Source organism: Polypterus senegalus, chromosome 13 (genome assembly GCF_016835505.1).
Source record: "Polypterus senegalus isolate Bchr_013 chromosome 13, ASM1683550v1, whole genome shotgun sequence".
Lineage (NCBI taxonomy): Eukaryota > Metazoa > Chordata > Cladistia > Polypteriformes > Polypteridae > Polypterus > Polypterus senegalus.
Genome location: NC_053166.1, coordinates 71,513,425 through 71,535,429, shown reverse-complemented (window position 1 = coordinate 71,535,429; position 22,005 = coordinate 71,513,425). Strand labels below are relative to the sequence as shown.

At 36.4% G+C, this 22,005-nt stretch overlaps 1 protein-coding gene across 1 annotated transcript in view; it reads right to left on the bottom strand.

Annotated features, from left to right (window-relative positions):
• Positions 1-4,682: 4,682 nt before the first annotated feature.
• gnl3l (guanine nucleotide binding protein-like 3 (nucleolar)-like) overlaps positions 4,683-22,005 on the bottom strand; it is a 51,661-nt gene continuing 34,338 nt past the window's right edge. The window contains exons 10-15 of the mRNA XM_039775059.1: positions 15,604-15,781; positions 15,045-15,187; positions 11,280-11,416; positions 7,522-7,697; positions 7,275-7,446; positions 4,683-4,981 (exon numbers count right to left, since the gene is read on the bottom strand). Coding sequence (XP_039630993.1) covers positions 4,914-4,981; positions 7,275-7,446; positions 7,522-7,697; positions 11,280-11,416; positions 15,045-15,187; positions 15,604-15,781 — 874 coding nt within the window. The 3' untranslated portion in view covers positions 4,683-4,913. The remainder of the gene's footprint in view (positions 4,982-7,274; positions 7,447-7,521; positions 7,698-11,279; positions 11,417-15,044; positions 15,188-15,603; positions 15,782-22,005) is intronic.

Here is a 22,005-nt window from a genome sequence, read left to right as displayed (position 1 = left end):
AGAGGACTCCCTATCTAACTGCTTTCCCACATGTACCTGGTTTAAGATATGGGCAGCTAACTCCAGAAATTCCTGACAAAAAGGCTCTTCTCCAAACGAAAGTTGGCGCTGCATTATACCTGAGAGCAAAAGGAAAAAGGTGGCAAATATGTTCATAATTCAGTAGAAGGCTACCGAAAAACAAAGAACCTCCTGAAACAAAGTTCTTTGATGTGTTGTTGTTCTACCCCAAATGAAGCAGAAACTGTTCAGATACCATCAAGGTGAAAAAGGAAAAAAAGGAGCACCAATTGTCCTAACTGCTCGCATGTCAGTGCAAAAAGACTTGTGCTTTGGGGTGAACAGGCCAGTTCACAGAGATGAGCAGCTGTGATTGGATGAGCGTCAAGTGGTTTCAACCACAACTAGGCAACTGTTGCCATGACACCACTGATATGCTGATTATCTTATTTTAATTTGTACTACTTATGACCCTTTGCAGTTCACTTTAGAAAAAAAAAATAGAAAATTAATGCATGGCTGAACGGATTGAAGGTTGTGTTTCATTAAATTAACCTCATCTTTAATTAGTAAGGAAACAAGCAATAATACAAGCTTATTTGTAAACGTTCACATTTCGTGGTGTAGCCTGAAACAAACTCTAGGTGCATAGGCCCAAAACCTCATTCAGGGGCACCAATATGGAGTGGCTTTCCGTTTTTTGTGTCTGACAGACTGTTCCAGTTGGCGCATCCCATAACTCATTTGAATATGCGGTTCATACATTTGCAGATTAACTTTAAACGTTTCACGTTTTTACAGTCTTTTGAAAACATTCTAGTTTACATATCCTGTTATACATTTGTGAATCCCAGTCTATACATTTGCAGAACATGTTATATATTTATAGTAGCAATTGGAAATTTCAATTAAATACATTTGAAGACACTGTTACTGATTTGTCAACTTTCATCTACATATGTGCATACTGTGTTAGGCATTTGTCAATCATATCACCAGAATCACCATATTGGACATTTAGAAAGCACTGTTAACATATGATCTTGCATGAAAATGTAACAATGTAATACCAGGCTAACACCAACCCACTGCGCTTAAATGTGGATTTGATGAAATGAAAATACAAGAGATATTATACATACAGTAGATGTTTTTCAACAGAATAATGATAGCTTTGAAGCTACAACTGAGTGAGCAGAGTAGAAAGAACGAAAAAGAACTTAATAAGGCATGGTCCTCAGCTCTGAGCCAAAGGCCCAGTCTCCACAGTTACTCATTTTCATGTGTTAATCCTTCTCCACCTTGTTAGCCCGCTGTGGACACGACACGATCACACACATTCTACAGGGTGGTCCAGATCTAATTATGCAACTCTTAATGCAATGCAGGAAAACAATACAATTTCGGGTGATTGGCACTACCGGCCTGGTCAAACATTTTGTTGATTTAGGAGATCGTGTTCCTATGCACTGCAGGTGATCCAAATTCCTCCTGCATTGCACGTTGTTATAGCGTAATGAAAATTGCATAATTAGATCTGGACCACCCTATAGGTGAGCTTGTATCGTGTGATTTTTCCAGTTCACATTTGTGCTATTTTAAGTGTAGTTACTCTCCTTTCAGAAATTGTTCAAATAACTGTTTCATTGGCCACGTTACCTTATAACCAGTTTTACTACATGCAGACCTCTTTTTACATTCACAAAATGAATATGAAATTCACAACAGGAAGATCATTCTCTGTTGTTAGTATCTCACCCTGTTTGATCGACAATGCTTTTAAAAGCTACCTAGAAAAATATAAGAAAGAAAAAAATATATTAAGCATTAAAGTTGAGAACAAGGAAATAACTGTTACTACATAATGTGCTAAGGACACGGCCGGAACACATTACTACAATGAAAAGGTATGGCTCTGCAAGGGTTGGTTGAGGTTTAAAATGGTTTCTTGCAATTTTTTTGATTTTGTTTGTTATAAAATTAGCTCATACATACATATCTATTATAAAAAAAAACTTGGGACGAGACTTTTTTCCTGTGACGAGACGTGATCTTTTGAAGAGAGACACTTTCACGTCCCGCGAGGCAGGAAAGTCACATCATACTTGCAACCCTCGGAAGCAAGTCCTGTGATACACATGCAGAGCAGATTAGAGATCATGGAAGTAGGAAAATTCGAAAGTCTTAAAATAATGACAGTAAAGAAGATTACATTAGCGCAAACAAGTGGAAAATATTACTCTGTGAAATAACGGAACAACGAAAAGAGATCGAATAGTGTTTGAGGATGTCTGGGGAAGAAGAGAGACAAGGCAGTGACTTTAAAACTTTCGAAGCACCACACGAACTGCAGATCACATGGCATTGCAGCAAGCCAACAACTGATCGAGCAAGGAGGAGGTAAAAAAAAAAAAAAAACATTGTTCCCCATTGTATAACCATTTGAGAGGGGTTTCAGAGGAGTGACCGTGTCTCCTTGGGGTACGTTCAGGCCCCCTATTCACAACAGTGCGTAGTGCTTGGCGGTTGGAGGGTTTGGCGAGTAAAGATCATACCTTTTATGGGCCACTTATGGCACTAACCCACAACTTACAGAAATATTACCTTCTTAAACTACAGAAGATCTTCTTTGGCTTGGCAGGTTAGCTTGTTTGAATGTCCAACCTATTGTAAAGGTGCTAAGAGCAATTCTGATCTAGTTATACGAAATGTAAAATTAATTTACTATGACACTTTCATATTAAATGTATCCAATAGATAGCCAGTTCTGCCACAAATACCGTAAAAGGGTGGTTTCCCAATATGCTGTAAGAGTTGCAAAGCAAGATTCAACAGATAAATACTTCAGCTACTTTTACTGGTTTCAAGCCAGGAACCACAAGATCACATTTAAGAGATCAGAAGTAGGCACAGAGGAGACCTATCACAATATGAACACATCAGATTGCACTTACCTTGATTCCAAGTGGTGGTTCTGATTTTATCAGAAGTGATAAAATGTTAAGACTTCAATGTTAGATTTCAGAATGTAGTCCAAAAAACTACATAAGAACAAGAAATTTGACAAACAAGAGGAGACCATTCAGTCCATCAAACTTGTTTGATCAGCTATCCAGGTGTTTCATCCAGAGACTTCATAAATGTCATCATGATTTTTGTTTTAAACTATGTGGATCTGTAATTTGTTCCAGATTCCCCCAACTCCTCGAGTAAAGATGTACTTTCTGGCTGCAGTCCTACATGTACGTCACCTTCATTTCCACTGGTGTCCTTGTATATGTGATTCACCATTTAGCTGAAAGAATTTGGCTGGATCTACTTTATCAATGCCTTTGAGAATTTTGAAGACCTGGATTAGGACCCATGCAGTCTCCTTTGTGTGAGACTAACAGGTTTAATTCTCAGAGTCTGCCACTGTAGCACATGTCCTTAAGTCCTGGGAGGCACTTGGTTGCTCTTCTCTGCACAGCTTCAAGTACTGCTATTTCCTTCTTGAAGTATGATTGCCAGAACTGCACACAATACTCCAGATGTGGTCTCATATAGCCTGAGCATAATGTCTATTGATTTATATTCAACACTAATGATATAAACTGACATTCGCCTTTTTAAATTGCCTCACCACCTCTCAATTCCTCTTCTGAGACAGCGTCTCCCATCTTGTGTTTGTAATTAATGTTCCATTTGTCCACGTGTAACATTTTAAACATTAAATTGCATTTTCCAATTGTATGCCCAGTTTCTGAAGCTTATACAAATCATTATTTTTTTTGCTGCCTCCTCAGTGTCTGTCATTCCACCAATTGTTGTATCATCTGTGAGTTTCGTAAGTTTACTTATGATGCCAGAATCAATGTCATTAATATAAATCAGAACAAGTAATGGCCCAAAGACAGGCCCCTGAAGGACTCCAGACGCCTTTCCCCTTTTGTAACATTTTATGAACAGAATGTTTTTTTTTTCCTGATGCAGGCTGATTACACATGTGCAATTACAACGCGATATTCAGAATCTAAGCTAAATGTCTGAAGTCTACAGAATCTGCATGTTGAATAGTTACTGCAACTCATTTAACAATCTGCCAGGCTTGAGTGGTCACATTTATCTTGATGACATTTATTTGTAATCATTTTCAAAATCTAAATCTGCACTTTTCTCAATGCTAGATAGTGTTGTAAACTGTGTTCTGAGGTTTTTAAGGTAAGGAAGGCATAAGTTTTAAAGTTATGCTGTTATACTCACTAATAATGGTGCTGAAAATAGATGATGTGTTACATGTTGATTAATGCATACAAATAAGAATTTTACTGCACTCTGTAGATGTGACAATAATGAACTGATAAATAATTCTTGGGATCATCAGTGCAGGCCCGCATCTGGGGGACAACCATGACACTTGTCAGGGGCCCGAGCTAGATAGGGACCTGCCCTTTTTCGAAAATAAGTGGCGTTTTAAAATATACGCACATATTTGAAACACGAAAGGGGCCCGAATTCTGTCAGCTGCCTGGGGCCCAGAATTTCCTAGGTGCCTGGCATGATCAGTGACCTTGCAATACATAGGCCTACTGTAGCAAAATGCCAACACATTCCTAAGTATCATGATGAAAAAAAACATTAAACTTGTAAGAAAATTTCTGGATATCAATGGCTTCAATAAACAACTCTTACAGAATTTCCTCTTCTCTGTAGAAGCATTAACTTGAAAAACAATAATGGCTTTATTTATTTAACAGAGTATCAGTTTAAACAGCCATTACATTGCTCATTTCATTATGCACATCAAGACCAAATTCTGGCGACATCTTCTTTAGGACTATGCTGTAAATCCTCAATCCATCTGCTTATCTTCGGTTGTCATTTCGATAAACGAACAAATCTCTGAATGTCCATAAAATGCTGTGGAGTGTCGTTTAGTCACCAGAAAATCCAAAATTCATAGCAGAGGTGAGGGTATCTGAAAGCTTTGTTGCAATTTTATCTAAACATAAAAAAATGAATACATTAAAAAGTTGTATCAACTCAGCAGACATATTGGTTAAACTTGATTGATTTCAGTTCAGCTAAAATTATAGTACAGCAAACTATATTACCATTGGCCTTTCATTTAAAATGCATTATATCCGGCACTTAGTTAACCTATACAAATATATTAAAAGCATTTTGCAAAGTGAACTTTTTCAAATTAAAACTGGAAATAATATATATATATATATATATATATATATATATATATATATATATATATATATATATATATTACTATTTATAGATGTTGCAGTAGACTGTAATGCAGGTAGGTGTTTCAAGTGGCCTCTGCCTTGCTAAATATTCTGCTAATGGCCTGGTTCTCCAAGTGGGCAGTTGCCTGCTATTGCAGCTTTTGGTTTCCAATACTTACTAATTTTTCAAATAAGCAATAATTCTGTGCAACTAAGTAATTGATTTCACTTGCTGACCAGTTCACATTTTATGCATGATGCATTACTGTCTTGTGGGGAAAAAATATGTTTCTAGGGCTATTTATACAAGTAATGTAAGAGCATGTTAAATACCAATGTGGTTAGTCCTATATTGGCTAATGCTTATGAACTAATAGATAAGTAAATTATTCACAGTATAAGAAAGATGAAATGCCCTGATCATTACCATCGTTGCCTCTAACTTTCATAGGCCAAGGTTAAATCCGAACATCCAGCATACAGTAAACTTTAGTCAATCTCATAAAGCCACACCATTAATCACCTATTTGCGCAAGAATGCTCATATGAACTGTCATCACCTGCTTGCAGAATTATAATTCTACAAGATTACTATTAACTGGACATTAAACTATTCTTTTTAACTGCATTCTACTAAATTTGAAATGTACATATTCTATGATCATATTCACAGTGATAAATGGCTACATGTTTGTGAAAATTAGCTGGCAATAATAAATAAGACCTCTTTTATGTTTGGTGTTATAATTGTGGAAACATTGCAAACAACCACTGCCGGCCTATGTTAACCTCAGTGGACTTCAAAAATACCCTTCTCTACAAGTTGAAAGTTACTACTATCCAACCATTTTCCACGTTATCCTGAGCAGGGTTATAGGGAAGCTGTAGCTAACACCAGCAAGCACAGGGCTTAAGGCAGGAACAATCCCAGGACAGGCTGCCAGTCTATCGCTGGGTGAGAATATATACGCATACACACACACACACAGGCCAGATGAACATCAAACAATCTACCTAACCTGCATGTCTTTAGAGAACACAGAGGAAGTCCACACGGGCACATGTAGAACATGCAAACTCCACACAGAGAGGACCCAAAGCCCTGTTAGAAGTTACTTTTCAAACAATTTTTAATGTATAAATAAAGTCATCAGATTATTGGCCTGTACATTGCGTGGACATTGTTGAATAATGTGGTTTTGAAGGTGATGCGTGAAGACATATTGGATTCAATTGGCAATTTTAAAACCCCTGGCTTGCACCGACCAAGGGTTGCGGCTTGTTTATAAAATAAGCTGTAATTTCCTCTCATTCACAAATATTTCTTAAAGTAAGAAAGCAACCGTAAAGTTTTTCATCTTGTGTGAAATATTCTAATAAACTGCTCCTACCAAGATTATATTAAAATTAACTATACCGTTTTCTTTTTCTTTATCATTAAAAAAACACCACACATAATTAAAAAAATAGATCAAATTTTTCCATAACTTACTGTACTTTGTGGGCTTAACTCAAAACCTAACTTGAGTTTGTTGGCATAGTCTCTTTAATTTAAACCTGAAAATTATGAGCACTTCATTGGGGCTTTTAGCCAAGAGACTCCTAGGTTTGTCTTTGAGGTAAATCAGTTAATCAAACTGGTCTGAAGCAATTCAACAGAGACACGCGGAAAATAAACACCATACTTAGTGCAACTGAATCAAACATGTCTTTAATTTAGGTCAAGAACTGAAAATAAATCCCATGTATGACTTATATTAGATATGACCCTCTTTTTCCCACAAATTTAAACAGCACACTTGCAGGAGTCAAGGTTTGCTATTTGGATATTCACGTTTTTTTAGAATATATTTTCACATAATGAAAAACATTTATGAAAACTTGCATGAAAAGTGACATTTCCCACAAAAATGGCATTCATTTCTCTCTCTAGAAATGTAGATGTTTACTTTCTATTCAAACTGGGATTTTTCCAAGAAAGCGACCTAAAGACCATTTGGTGTATTTTGCTCCGACTTTGACAAAAGAATTCTCATTCATTCTGCAACTTACCCGCTCTTTTCTGTTGCTTTTTTCTTTTTTTATTGGCTGCCCGCAGTGCCTGTCCCTGGTGCAGTGGGTCAGTAGCCAGGATATCCATTAAACCAGGTATCCTCTCATTGGTTTTCTCAGCATCTTGAACTTTAGACTTGCCTTCCTTAATCTCAACAGTCATTGGGCCAAACTAAGGGAAAAATTATAAGAGAAGGAAGTAATGCTGCTAATTAAAATAGAAAATAACAGCGTATATCCTTCTTACTTCCAGATCTTTGTCTTCATCCATAGTCTCAAGGTCAGATTGCTCCTCAACTGAATTATTGCTATCTAGATGCTCGTCATCCATCTCTTGTTCAGTGGATTCTTCTCTTATTCCTCCACTTGTCAGACCAGAAGATGTCATACAAAATCCACCTGGCCTAGGTGCAGAGGGAATCTCTAATAATCAGAAAATAAATTTTATTATAGACATTCTCAGCAATGGGAAAATAAAACAATTTGAAAATTAGGCTAGTTTAGTGGTTCATTCAATAGACTTATACAATTATGCAGACTCCTATGTTGAACTTGTAATTTATTATGTAACGAACAAACTTTTGTATAACTAGTGCCCTTAAACGGTCCTCTGTAAACTTTCTTGTTATGGTAATAGGGATGTCACAAGATCCCATATTTCAGTACCAATTCCTTACCAAAAATCCTGAAAACATAACTGTACAAGCATTTTTATAGTATTAGTAATACAGTAATTCAGTACAGCACTCATGCGTGACTGCAGGTAGATGAATCCAAAAGCAACATGCAATAATAATATTGGTAAAAACTACATGTGCAAATGGCTCACAGTGGTGATGATACAGCATTGAACTAACACACGGTGAAAACAGAAGCTTTGTCGAGAAATGATTTTTGTTTGAGGCAAGAGAATTTCAGCACAACAATTGTAGAAATAATGCTTATCCTTATGAAGAAGAAAAACTCACACACCGGCTTTTGTTTCTCACACTTTTATCGTATTATGGAGCTGGTTCAGAAACAATCTTGTGCATGCCTTTTGAGTAAAATGATGTGACCAATTTGAACTAAGTTGTAATCATTTAACTTTGAATTGCCACAAATTTGAAGGAGGAGATTAAATGATGGTGTGATGAATCACCCTACACAGTCCCAATAAAGGAATGGAGGTCTCACGTTCATTCTCAGATTGCATTGAGCAGGTCTAGAGATAGAGGTCTATTCATTTTCTAACTGGTTTATCCAGTTCAGGGTCACAGGGGAACCTCACACACATCAATAATTACTATATAGTGTGATGGAAACTGCATGTTGGCAGCACAAGTAAAAATCAAGGCCAGTTTCAAACAAAGTACATATTTGGCTTGACTACACCAGCCATGAATTGAGTTGCTCCATTTGTTGATACCAAGATAGTAGGGTGTTGTACTGTGTTAACCATTATGGATGAAATAAGAAGTTGACTTTTATTGGCTAACTAAAAAGATTACAATATGCAAGCTTTTGAGGCAACTTGGGCCCCTTCTTCAGGCAAGATGGCGGAATAGTGGCTCGGAGGCTAGGGATCTGCACCAGGAATCGGAAGGTTGCCGGTTCAAATGGCGCTGTGACTGTATCCCGTTGGGCCCTTGAGCAAGGCCCTCAACCTGCAATTGCTTCCTCCTGGGTATGACGTTAACCTGCATCCAGCCCTGCAAGCAGGTTCTCAAACTTAAAGGGAAAACTTGGGGGTCAGTGGCAGGATTGGCACTGCAGCCACCATAAAAAAAAAAAGAAAAACTCATGCTGTTCCAGTGTTGTGCTGAGATGTCACCCACTGCAATCCAGGTGGTTTGTCATGCGGTAATGCCCTATCAGTGTACGCTCCCAACCTCACCTCTCTCTCACCTCTAAATAAAAGATTATTTATTATTATTTATTAAAAGGTGTCATTTTGGTTGAATTTTTTTTTTATTAATTTTATTACAATCCATACAAAGCAATCAAGTTTTTACAAAAATAAGAATTGAGTTAAGAACAGATCGATCCCCACCCCTGAGAGAGAGAGCAAGCCAAACGGCGTAAAATTTAAGGCTTGTAAACATACCTAAATTAATAAATTCTCTGTGCTTTATAAACTTATTTTTAAATATTACTGATTAGATCCTGCCATGTTTTGAAAAAGGTCTGTACAGATCCTCTAACTGAGTATTTGATTTTTTCCAATTTCAAATAATATAACATATCAGTTTCCACTGACTTAAAGAGGAGAGTTTGGGTTCTTCCAGTTTATCAGAATAAGTCTGCGTGCCAACAGTGTAGTGAATGCAATCACAATTTGTTTGTCCTTCTCCACTTTAAGACCCTCTGGAAGAACCCCAAACACAGCTGTTAATGGGTTAGGAGGGATTGTGAGTCCAAGGCTGTCTGAGAGGTAATTAAAAATTTTGGTCCAGAATAATGTTAATTTGGTGCAGGCCCAGAACATGTGACCTAGTGAGGCTGGGGCTTGGTTGCAACGTTCGCAGGTTGGATCATGTCCTGGAAACATTTTGAGAGTTTTAGTCGAGACAGATGTGCTCGATATATAATTTTGAGTTGTATAATTGTATGCTTTGCACATATGGAGCTCGAGTGAATTCTCTGCATTGCTACTTTCCACTCCTTTTCTGATATATTAACTGAGAGATCTTTTTCCCAGTGTCCTCTTGGATCTTTGAAAGGAAGGGATTGTAAAATGATTTTATATATTGTAGAGATGGAGTCTAATTCCTTGAGATTGAGCAATATTTTTTCCAGCGTGGATGAGGGTGCAAGATGAGGAAAATCTGGACGGTTGACTTTTTATTTAATACCAAAATAAAATTAATTTGATGATTTGAAAAAAACAAAAGCTCTGCAAAGATGCCAGTTAGCAGGGCAAGCAAAACACCGTACTTCATTGCTAACTAGAAACATTAAATTTGTGTCTAAAAGTGACAAATGTAGTGAAAACGCATCTGTCATATTTGAAAGGAACGCCTACGAATATAATGCGGCCTAACAGTTGCACTGCAGATCGAAGTAATATTTAAATTCTCCATTTGTTAAACAGGCTAAGCACAACAAAAAAGTCTTTTCAGTCATATAAAACACCCTGAGAACAGCAAAACAAAAGCTTGATTTCACACAGCAAACCTTAAAGTTTGAACAAATGACATTTAAAAAAAAGAAGAAAAAAAAAAAAGAAAATTAAAGCAGCAGGGTATTTGACATTTGAAAACTGAATCAATTTGAATCATCCAGTAAAGATTATTTTATTGTAAGTATTTTAACCAACTAATGATGTAATATAAATCTTACAACAGCAAATGTTACAAATCTAACAGAGTGATTCTCTGACAAAACAGACTTTAAAAGCATGTTGTTACAAAAACAGCTTTAAAAAGTCTATTTAAATGAATATATCCCAAATTATCCTGGGATTCATTAATTCAACTGTACAATTAATATAATATTTGAATTTTTATTTTTAGTGGAATTTTTATTTGAAATGTGCACAAAGTAAGATACATTAGGTAGTGCATGAAAATATCATTCTTTACAAACCCAATAGTGAAACCACCCAAGACTACAACACTCCAACCAGCAACATTTTTACACTGGAGAAACCTCCATGGCCATCACACATTCAAATTCAACTGTATATGAACTGTATTTTGATATTTATGAATGCCAGTACCACTTTACTTAAATGATAGTTGGGTAACTAATTGATTGATATTCTAGTATTGTACTTCTGCATTTATTATTAGTATTTATATAATTTATATTCAATTATAGATAAAGGGAAAATATTAATTTGAATAACAAAGCCATTCAATTGGATTTCGTTTTTTGTTATGTTATCAAACAGGCATCAAGGATATTTCAATAGTATTGTTTTAAAATACAAAAATGTTGGTATCATGACCCAAAATGGTAGTGCTCTGTGAAGTGAGCTGTATTAATAAAAATAAAAGTGACTTAATTTGCCTGTTTACTTACCTGCAAGTGCATCAAGGTTACTCTTCTCCAGCTCATCAAGATCAAATGCCTTGCCCATTTCTGCAACTATTTCTGCACTAACATGAGTGGGTAGGCTATGAGTCTCTGGAGGATGAGTAAAGTAATTGATCTTCCCGCTGTAAGAAAAAGAAAAACAGGGCTGACAGCAATATGCATACAGCTTTTAGGGTGCTTTTCATTTTAAGGGTGATTCTCAAATTCACATAAGAAAACCCTTGACGGAAAGTTTGATAAAGGCTGATTTTATAAAGTGCGTCTAAATATTAGTTTATGCATTTGCTTATTTCTATAATAAGGCATTATAAGCAAACATATTAAGGTAGAAATACACTAGACAATTTACTATCACACACAATCCAACAGGTATTTCACTTTGGAGAGCAGCCTAAGCTTCTGGAAGAAATCCCTATGAACATGGCAATTCAAAAGAAACCCCCAAAGTGATGACCACCTAACTAAAATCCAAACATGAACTCCATGATCTGTAAGGTTGCAATGCCACAATGTCACCCTTTATCTGTAACATTTTAAACGAAATTTTTATTACAGTAAAATAAGGCTTACAGAGTGACTTTGTAATTCTAATAACCTTTCTCCACCTTACTACATGGGCCAATGGAGAACTCAGAGAATGTAAATGCATCCAAAGTTCACCAATTCTTGCAAAACTGAGCAACATTCCTGACAAGAACTTGCCAGTATATTATGTCTGATAATGGATGTTGTTCAAGTTCAAAGGTATAATTTACGGAGGTTCAGCACATACTATTTTGTAAAAGTTGGAACTTTCTTGATTAAAAAAGCCTTGCATGAGGAATTTTCAAACTTAGCCTTTGATGGTCCATCTGCATTTAGGACTTAGTTAAATAAAACTGTCACAGTTTCTTGATGGCATATGTATTCTTTCTTTAATCAAATGATTTATTTCATCCTTCTATATTTTATGTAATTTCATTAATTCATGAAATAAATTATCAATACAGATGTTAATTCTGGTCTAGCTTGAAAAACGAAGACGAAGCAACACAAGCTCATTAACTGACGTACCCTAGATTAGCGCAGGGTGGCCAAGACAAGCAGCTCCAGTCCGAAACATTACTAAGTGAGATTAATGAAGCGTTATGTAGCATTAATCTCATTTAGTAATGTCTCAGACTGGAGCCGCTTGTCTTGTTCACATTAAAAGCCTCATTGCTCAATTCCAGTTTTTGCTCAGATCAGATTATCCTATCCTGACTGTTCACATTCATAAGTACTAGTGACCTGATTTACAAAGATTGGATTTGTGTGTCCACACAGCCATGAAAACATTAAATATGAGTCACATTAAGGCAACAAATGAGGTTTGAGTTACTTCAGTCTTGTAATGTGAACACAGTCTAAGCCGTTTTAAAAATGGACAAAGGAATTGTTTAAGCGATTTTGCTGTACTATGGGCAGACATTTATATTAAAAAAACACACTAAGAAACTACAAATTAAAAGCAAAATCTAGAACAGAACAGCTTTTAAATGATACCTTTGATCAATTAGCTCATCATCATCATCATTATTATTTTTACTCTGCATATTCTCATGAAGGAGTAGTAGTAGTAACATGCTGAGCTAAGAAAGCCACACTATCCTTAGAAACTGCTGCCTTTCCTCCTGTGGACTTACATGGTGCTCTCAGTCCATAGTTATTGTTTGTAAATTCTGCCAGCATTCAGTCAGTATATTGTATGAAAAAGGACACATAAAATATCTTATAAACAAAGGGTAATGTTTGTTTACATGCAATCAATTCCACGTAGTCGCAGATGTTATCCTCAAAGAATGCTTGTCTGAGATTGTATTGCCAAGCACATAAAAAACAATATTTTAAATTGGAAAATACACAGGTAAAAGGGAGATGCACCACCAGAAAATGTTCAGTAGCTCCTTTTTACAAATGTCTGAGCAACAGACAGCAGTGTTGTGCAAATAATATGTGAAAAACACAACCAACGAGAATGACAGAGATTATAAAGATTACAATGGTTTAACGGTTGTCATTGAAATGTCCCTGCAGGTCATACTCATTATGGCAACTATCAAAAGTTTAATGACCACAAATTTAAAATGTTAAGCAAAACAGCCTACTAGTCTACTAGTATTAAATAAAAAATATCTTAACATTAGATTCTGCTACACCTTAAATATTCATATTCACTCTACTTACAACTCAAGAGTATACATACATGACGGCTACTGCTTCCTAAAAAGTGTTTTCACCATTTGTTTTATTAACTTGTCAGCACTGAAATACATATCTTGTCATCTTCCACCTTTAACTAGTAACTAAAGACCTGTGACCATACAGTAACATATTTGTATTTATTTTCACATTCATTTTTGGGTCTTCGAGTTATTTTAAAATTGGTATGTGTCAAGGTTATAGTTTTTGTTTTCTGACTTGTCTGTAGGTAAATAAAAAAGATGATGCCTGAGATTAACTTTGAAGAAAAAATTCAATCCGGTCAAAATGAGGTAAATATGTCATCAGGTTAACGAAAGCTGGTAGGAAAAAACATAATTATGGCAGGATTGCTACTGCTAGTAGGGAATTTTAAATCCAACAGACTAAATTCTGGGCACACTAAAACAATTTTGCATTGTACTATTTCATTAGACAGCCTGGCGGTGAATGAGGTGAATCCTAGCCAGATGTACAAGTGCCCCCAGCCATTCCACCATTAACACATCTGATTTGTCTGAAGAAAGTCTTAATGGGTTCTTTGGATACATTTCTTGATAAAGATAGTCAACTGTTTATTTCAGATTACAGAATAGGAGCACAAACAAGACGATAATTTAATAACGCATTCATGCATCAATACATATCAGATAACAATTAATAATTTGGGTGGAATGAAAAACAACATTCAAAAGAATAGTGCAGTACACATTAAAAACTATCACAATTTCATCTTTTTTTGTCTCTCATTTTAAGTTTATTAGAATCTTCATGGTCTATCACATGGGTGGGCAAAATCGTTCCTGGAAGGCCACAGTGGCTATAGGTTTTCATTCTAACTCAATTTCTTCATAAGAAGCACTCATTGCTCAAGTAACACTTCTTCTTCATTTAAGTTGTATAGCAGCTAGATAACTTAAATGAAGCAGAAGTGTTACTTGAGTAATATGTGCTTCTCATGAAGCAATTGGGTTGGAATGAAAACCTGTAGCTACTGCGGCTCTCCAGGACCGACACTGCCCACCCTGGTCTTGCTCATTACGATTTTGAACCCTTATTGCTTATTTTAGTCTTAAAGAAGCTGTATTCTTGGTTTTTAATGGTTCCTTATTAGCAATAAGATACAAATAACAAAAGAAACCAACATTTCTCCATTTAGCTTATTTCCATTGGCACCTGTGTGTATTTATCATGCACTGTTTGCTTTAATTAAATACTTGGAAGGAAAGTGAAAAGAAAAAGTGAAGGACTAACAATTACACATCCGTTTTAGACTTTAAATCATTTAGATAATATCCTGAGAAAGGAAAAAAAATCTAGGATATGCAAGTGACCTGAAATGGCAGAGTTAAAGCACTAACAAGCCATGAAATTAAATTATTGGCAAGGGTTGTTTTCAAATTAAGCAACTGAGTTAGAACATAAACCTCTGCAGCTCTCCAGGACTGACTTTGACCACCTCTGGTCTGTCATAAACTCCTCCCTTATTTAATTGTTTCTCTCTTTTTTTTTTTTTTTTTGCACCCTTACCTAGTCCAGTCCATTAGTACACTTTTGGCTGCTTTATCTTGATCCGGAAGGCCACCCTTTTTAAGCTTGCCCTGCCGACGAGCAAGTAATGCCAGGAACTCTAACGTAGTGCTGAAATCTGGCACACAGTAATGCTGCATAATCTGTATTAAAGAAAATTAAAAGGCAGAATTAGCAGATACAATACTGAAAAATATTTTTTAGGCTCTACACTGAAAGTAGTCACAGTAATAATATTCATACTATAGGTAAAGATTGATATAAATAAAAAATAAGCAATACAAGAGATGTAGTTTAAGAACAGTTTCAAGCAACGATGGCATATCACCAGCTCTATTCATAGCAATAAAAAGGTTCAAACTGGCCAAGTAAATTCTGCTAGGTTAGAAGATTGTGTTAAAATAGAAAAGTCAGGAGCATGTGCAGATATTAATGCAGAAAACTGTCTTTAAAATTTTGATATTTTCCATTTATAACAATCAAAGAAACTAACACGAGAGGCACGCTTCCATGTGAATTACAAAAGTGTAGTAAGCTGTAAAGCACGCAGTACATATACCTGCTGGTGGTTGCATCGTTTTAAGATGGCTTCTACTGCAGGTACTGGGTCCAAAAGTTGCTCAATCTTAACACAGTTCCGTAAAATCATAGCAGCATCTGTTGTGGAAGTTGCCATAACAATGCCTGGGCAGTCAAGCAATTTTATATGCTTGTCAAGGTTAACCTGCTGCAGACACCTGAAGATTAGGAGGGTAAAAAGACAGCATAATCACTACAGGTATCAAAATTTAAAAAAAAATAAACAAATAAACATGCCAACTAAATCCGATGTCACATTGCACGGCTTCTAGTCATGGAGCACATCAGACTTGCTGACTGTAGTTACTAATCTGAGCTCTGGGCCATGTCAAGTTACGTGACTAAAAATTGCTTGCCATGTAACATTCAGCAATCACGTGCTGACCTGGTGCTTGTCCCTTTTTGTGACAGCCAATAGCATACTACCTCAGCGTTGTGCAAAGGGTTAACAAGTTAACAGGCACGTTGAGTTTGGCAGCAGTCTCTGCCTTTTTTCTTTTTTCCACTCCTGTTTAGCACATAAAACATGAGACATCAAAAAGATGAGCCTTGAGGTTCAAAACATGTGTTCCTATATATTACGTGTTATACTTCCATATAGTGAGGAACATAAGTATTTGAACACCCTGCGATTTTGCAAGTTCTCCCACTTAGAAATCATGGAGGGGTCTGAAATTCACATTGTACGTGCATTCCCACTGTGAGAGACGGAATGTTAAAAAAAAGTTCAGGAAATCACATTGTATGATTTATACAGAATTTATTTGTATTGCACTGCTGCACATAAATATTTGAACACCTGGCAATCAGCAAGAATTCTGGCTCTCAAAGACCTGTTACTCTGTTTTTAAGAAGTCCACCTCTACTCCACTTAGTAATCTTAATTAGTAGCACCTGTCTGAGCTCTTTAAAGACACCTGTTCACCCCACAGTCAGTCAGACTCCAACTACTACCATGGGCAAGACCACAGAGCTGTCAAAAGACACCAGAAACAAAATTGTGGACCTCCACAAGGCTGGAAAGGGCTACGGGGCAATTGCCAAGCAGCTTGGTGAAAATAGATCAACTGTTGGAGCAATTGTCAGAAAATGGAAGAGGCTAAAGACGACTGTCAGTCTCCCTCAGACTGGGGGTCCATGCAAGATCTCACCTTGTGGGGTATCACAGATGATAAGAAAGGTGAGGAATCAGCCCAGAACTACACGGGAGGAGCTGGTCAATGACATGAAGAGAGCTGGGACCACAGTTTCAAAGGTCACTATGCCATCATGGTTTCAAATCATGCATTGCACGGAAGGTTCCCCTGCTCAAGTCATCACATGTCCAGGCCCGTCTAAAGTTTGCCAATGACCATCTGGATGATCCAGAGGAGGCATGGGAGAAAGTCATGTGGTCAGATGAGACCAAAATAGAACTTTTTGGTCTAAACTTCACTCGCCGTGTTTGGTCTTCCAACATGACAATGACCCGAAGCACACAGCCAAGATAATCAAGGAGTGGCTCCGTAAGAAGCATATCAAGCCAGTCTCCAGACCTAAATCCAATCGAAAATCTTTGGAGGGAGCTGAAACTCAGTGTTGCTCAGCGCCAGCCCCGGAACCTGACAGATCTAGAGGAGATCTGTGTGGAGGAGTGGACCAAAATCCCTGTTGCAGTGTGTGCAAACCTGGTCAAGAACTACGGGAAACGTTTGACCTCTGTAATTGCAAACAAAGGCTTCTGTACCAAATATTAACACTGATTTTCTCAGGTGTTCAAATACTTATGTGCAGCAGTGCAATACAAATAAATTCTATACAAATCATACAATGTGATTTCCTGATTTCCTGACCTACAGTGAAAATTTCAGACCCCTCCATGTTTTCTAAGTGGGAGAACTTGCAAAATCGCAGGTTGTTCAAATACCTATGTTCCTCACTTGTATGAGCATTCATTGGTTGTCGGCCACTCTGTACACACAACCTGCCTCTACAACTACAGATGAAATTAAAACCTGTTTTATTGGAGAAAGTCACATGTTAGCTGAAGTGAGTCGCTGAGCATGTCACATTACACAAATGGTTTACAGGAGCGTGTATAACCAACTGCCTCCGACTCATTAAGATTATGTAAATGAAAAACTGCACAACTGAAATTTGCTGGAAAATTCTCTTAATTTGAAAAAGGCTTAAATTATTAACATAACCTTAATGTGGAAAAAGCAAAAATTAACAAAATTACTTACTTGATACCCTGCATAAATATAATGGTTTTGGCGGTCTGTATCAAGACTTCCTAATATGCCAAGTATATACCGTTTCTTAAAAAGTAACTTTATTCCTGCTCCTAATTAACATTCATACTTAATATATTTTTTGCACTATTAACATTTTTAAGATTAAGAATGAATAACATGGATTTAATGATTTTTGTATTAGTTGTTTTAGGAATTAAATGTGAGGATTTAACACTTACATGTGAGCAAAATGTTTTGAACATGACCCTGAAAAAGTGCTGATTTTGTAAGTTCCCATTGTATAAACTTTTTCTTGGGTTATTAAAGTGTATTTCTTTATTAAACTGGTTTAGATCAAAATCAACATGGTTGCAGAGAACCTCAAAATTGTATACTTTGCAATCACTGAATTTCTAATGCCAGACAAGAACGTGCCTTTGGAACTTGTCTAGCCAGCGTGTTCCAGACTAGTCCTCTTAGTAAGCTACAGTCATGAGAATTCTTTAATATAAAGATGTGTCTTGAAGTTGACAACAGATGAAAATCCTTCCACTGTGAGCTAACTAAAGAGTGGTGGTGGTGTGTGGGATAGCAGACAGTGCAGGGGTTAGTTATGTGTCTGCTAAATCCATTTCTTATGAATAATTAGACATGAGCAAGTCAGAGCATGTAGCATATTCAGAATATGGACTCATGATGTGAAGCATCACCACATCCAGTGTTGTCAGAAGATTGTAGAGCTAATAAATTTCTACTGGGAATAATTTTAGAAGAGTTTTGCAACTGGGAATGAAACTTTGATACATCAATATTGCTCAAGGTTCAGCCAATACTTCAAACAACTGAAACATGGTGATTTTCCGACAAGAAAGAAATTCAAGATTCAAACCACTGATGAAAAGATCACGTGGAGATTCTTCAATCATATCAAGGGTGTAGTCAATATTGGTTACATGCAGACGTAATCAGTCAATATAATCCAGTAGTAATATGCCTGTAATTTGAAGCAGTCTGGGAAAACAATGCCGCTTACGCTGTATGTGTAGCAAAGGATGCTCAGTGAATTTGGAGATTCAAAAAGATGCCACAAACACCTGCTCCATGTGGGTTTACTGCTCTCCAGTTTGATTGGCTAACACTATGGTAGGCATCAAGTCACTTGCAGAAAAATGGTGGCAAAAGCAATACAAAACATTGTATGGGAATGGCTAACAAGCGTATTAGTGTCCACAGGGATCATGTTTTAATGGCATTCTGCTTAATAGGTCAGACTCGGACTCAAAGTGCTTTGATTACTGTTTCAGGTAAAATGAATGTATGCCGGAGTCCAAACTGTGAAAAAATAACGGACTTCAAAATTACCAAACATATTCCTTAAGGCTTTTTGCTCCATATAACTTGATTTCATAGATTTGCATAAACTAGATTTAGTGCCCATAAACTACATTAGCCTAGTGAAATTTGGTTACAAGCTTTTATTTTTTTGATTCACACTGATTGGAAAGTAAACCCAGCACAACTGAAAATTATTATCATGAGATTAAAACATCTGAAGAAAAAAATAAACACAGCTCAATTTGATCAGAAGCTGGTTAGCTCACAACACTATTCATTTGGCTTCGTAAGGAAACTACAGGTTCTTTTGTGCATCTGCAGATTACCAAAATGACTTTTTTACTTTTAAATAGGACAGAAGGAAACTGATGTTTTTACCCTGCCTTATTTTCCTTCCGGTCCTCTTGGTGAGGGTACACAGAGTAGAAGGAGTGGAAGGACATGGATTTTAAATGCAGACAGCACAGGGCTGAGAGAGGAAACAACTAGAAGTGCAAAATTAAGGGTTTTGTGTACTTTACAGATAGATAGATAGGATGGACAGACAGACAGACACTTTATTAATCCCAAGGGGGAAATTCACATAATCCAGCAGCAGTATACTGATACAAAAAAAAAATATTAAAGAGTACTAAAAATGCATGTAAAAAAACAGACAATAACTTTGAATAATTTTAACGTTTAACCCCTCACCCCCCCGGGTGGAATCGAAGAGATGCATAGTGTGGGGGAGGAACGATCTCCTCAGTCTGTCAGTATGCGTATGCAGGTATGCAAGCCACATCACCAGTGAGACAAGATTCCAGACTTGTGCAGGTAGGCAGCAGGCACTATTTTCTGTTTATTTCACTAGTGTTATTCCTTTTGTTCATTGATCCCTTATTTTTACAGCCTCCTTGATGTAATAGAACATAAAGAAGGTGGGTGATTTATTCTCTTGAATGGGTTTCTTTGATACAAATAATGTTATGGAAAGAAGGCTGCTTTTTGTGTTCTTGGCTCAAATGTCATCTGTAGGATTTTTATCAAAAGTATTTTTTATTGCTGCATTGTGAGCTTATTTTTTAGTGTTGCAGTTGGGGTATATGCTGTGACAATAGTAAATCTACCTTGACTGTAATATTATAATTTTTTTCTGTTCACAAAACTATACTGGATTAAAAACACAGCTTGTATCTAAAACGTGCAACAATGGATGAAAAAATATTTACAACAGAAGTAGCTGCAGAAATTACATTTTTCTTTTCATTTTGTATGATACCTCTGGGCACGTGAACTGTCCATGTACACGATGTTAAAACTTATATTATTTTAGAAGAAATATCTGCCAACATAGCCTAAAACATCTCTGAGTTAGTGCATCTGTTATCTGCAGCACCAATTAAAGAATGGCAAGAATTCACTTTCTTGCATCCATGACATTACCTGTTTTTACATATAATATTTGAGGTTATATAATTCAATGAACCAGGTCTCAACAACAACAGTTTAGGCAATCTGAAACTGCATTTTGGTCCCTAGATGTAAAAGAATGCCCACCAGTTTAGTGATTCACTGGTATTTTTGGCAGTGGATTGGAAATGGACAGTTTTTGCTCATTATGTATAATCATCAGATCCCATCATTAGTCGGTGTTATGATGAAGATAAAAAGTAAGCTGCGCTCATGTGCACTGCACTTCTTGGCTTTCCTTTATGTGAGTAAAGCAGGTTACAAAATAATGCAACCACCAGCAGCAATTCGGTCAAGTGTGTGAGCTGGTAGGGCATGTAACAGGAATGTTAAAAATCTCCTTTATCTTTGAGAGACAAACATTAAAGGACAGAAAAATCCCACTAAACCCTCAGCAGCTACAATATGTCTGCTGTGTGGAAGTCTGTTCAAACGTGAGAAGATGCAAGATATGCTAACTGAAACATGTGCTGGGAAAATGCCAGCTGTGATGGAACTACAGAGAAGACATTTGGCGCTACGAATGGGATAAGACATTTAAGATTACATCACAGAGCAACTTATGTAGGTTTGAGGTATGGACCACCATGCTGCCCATACACTGCACTTTGTTAAGAATATCTAAATTTCTGACAGTTAATCGCAACCTGTAAGGAATCCCTATGCTATTGCTTATAGCTGCATCTCAATAAATTAGAATATCATCGAAAAGTTAATTTATTTCAGTAATTCAGTTCAAAAAGTGAAACTTATATTATATAGATTCATTATACACAGAGTGGTATATTTCAAGTGTGTATTTCTTTTCATTTTGCTGATTATGGCTTACAGGTAATAAAAAAACTCAAAATTCAGTATTAAAAATTGACATCCACCTGTTTATTATTGTGAAGAAAAAAACTGGAAGGCATAAAGTAGATGTCAATTATAGTCTAGAATTATAATAATTAAAATAAATAAACTAGTAATGGAAGAGAGGACCCCCAGAAAAGAACAGAGAATGGAAGCAAGGAGATTTAACTTGGTATGAATTAGAAGGAACTAACTAAAAAAAACAAGTTGACAAAAGTAGTAGAGAAAGCATGAGTGCACATGTAAAAAAGAAAACTGTACAAACTTCTCAAACAAGTATTTATAAAAAAAAAAAAAAAAAGGAAAAAATTTGCACTTCCTTCATTAACAAGTTACAGTCATTTTAAGTACATAAATGACACTTGGAAGTTGCAACACTGCAAGAGATTAGTGGTGCAACAGCTGCATTCACAAAAATAGAAATGTTAATAGGCACTTTGATTGGTCCTAAATATTTTGAAAGGCCTTCCAACAACAAGAGGCATACAATGAAAAAATGCAGTTAAGGGTGGAGCAGCATGACAGCA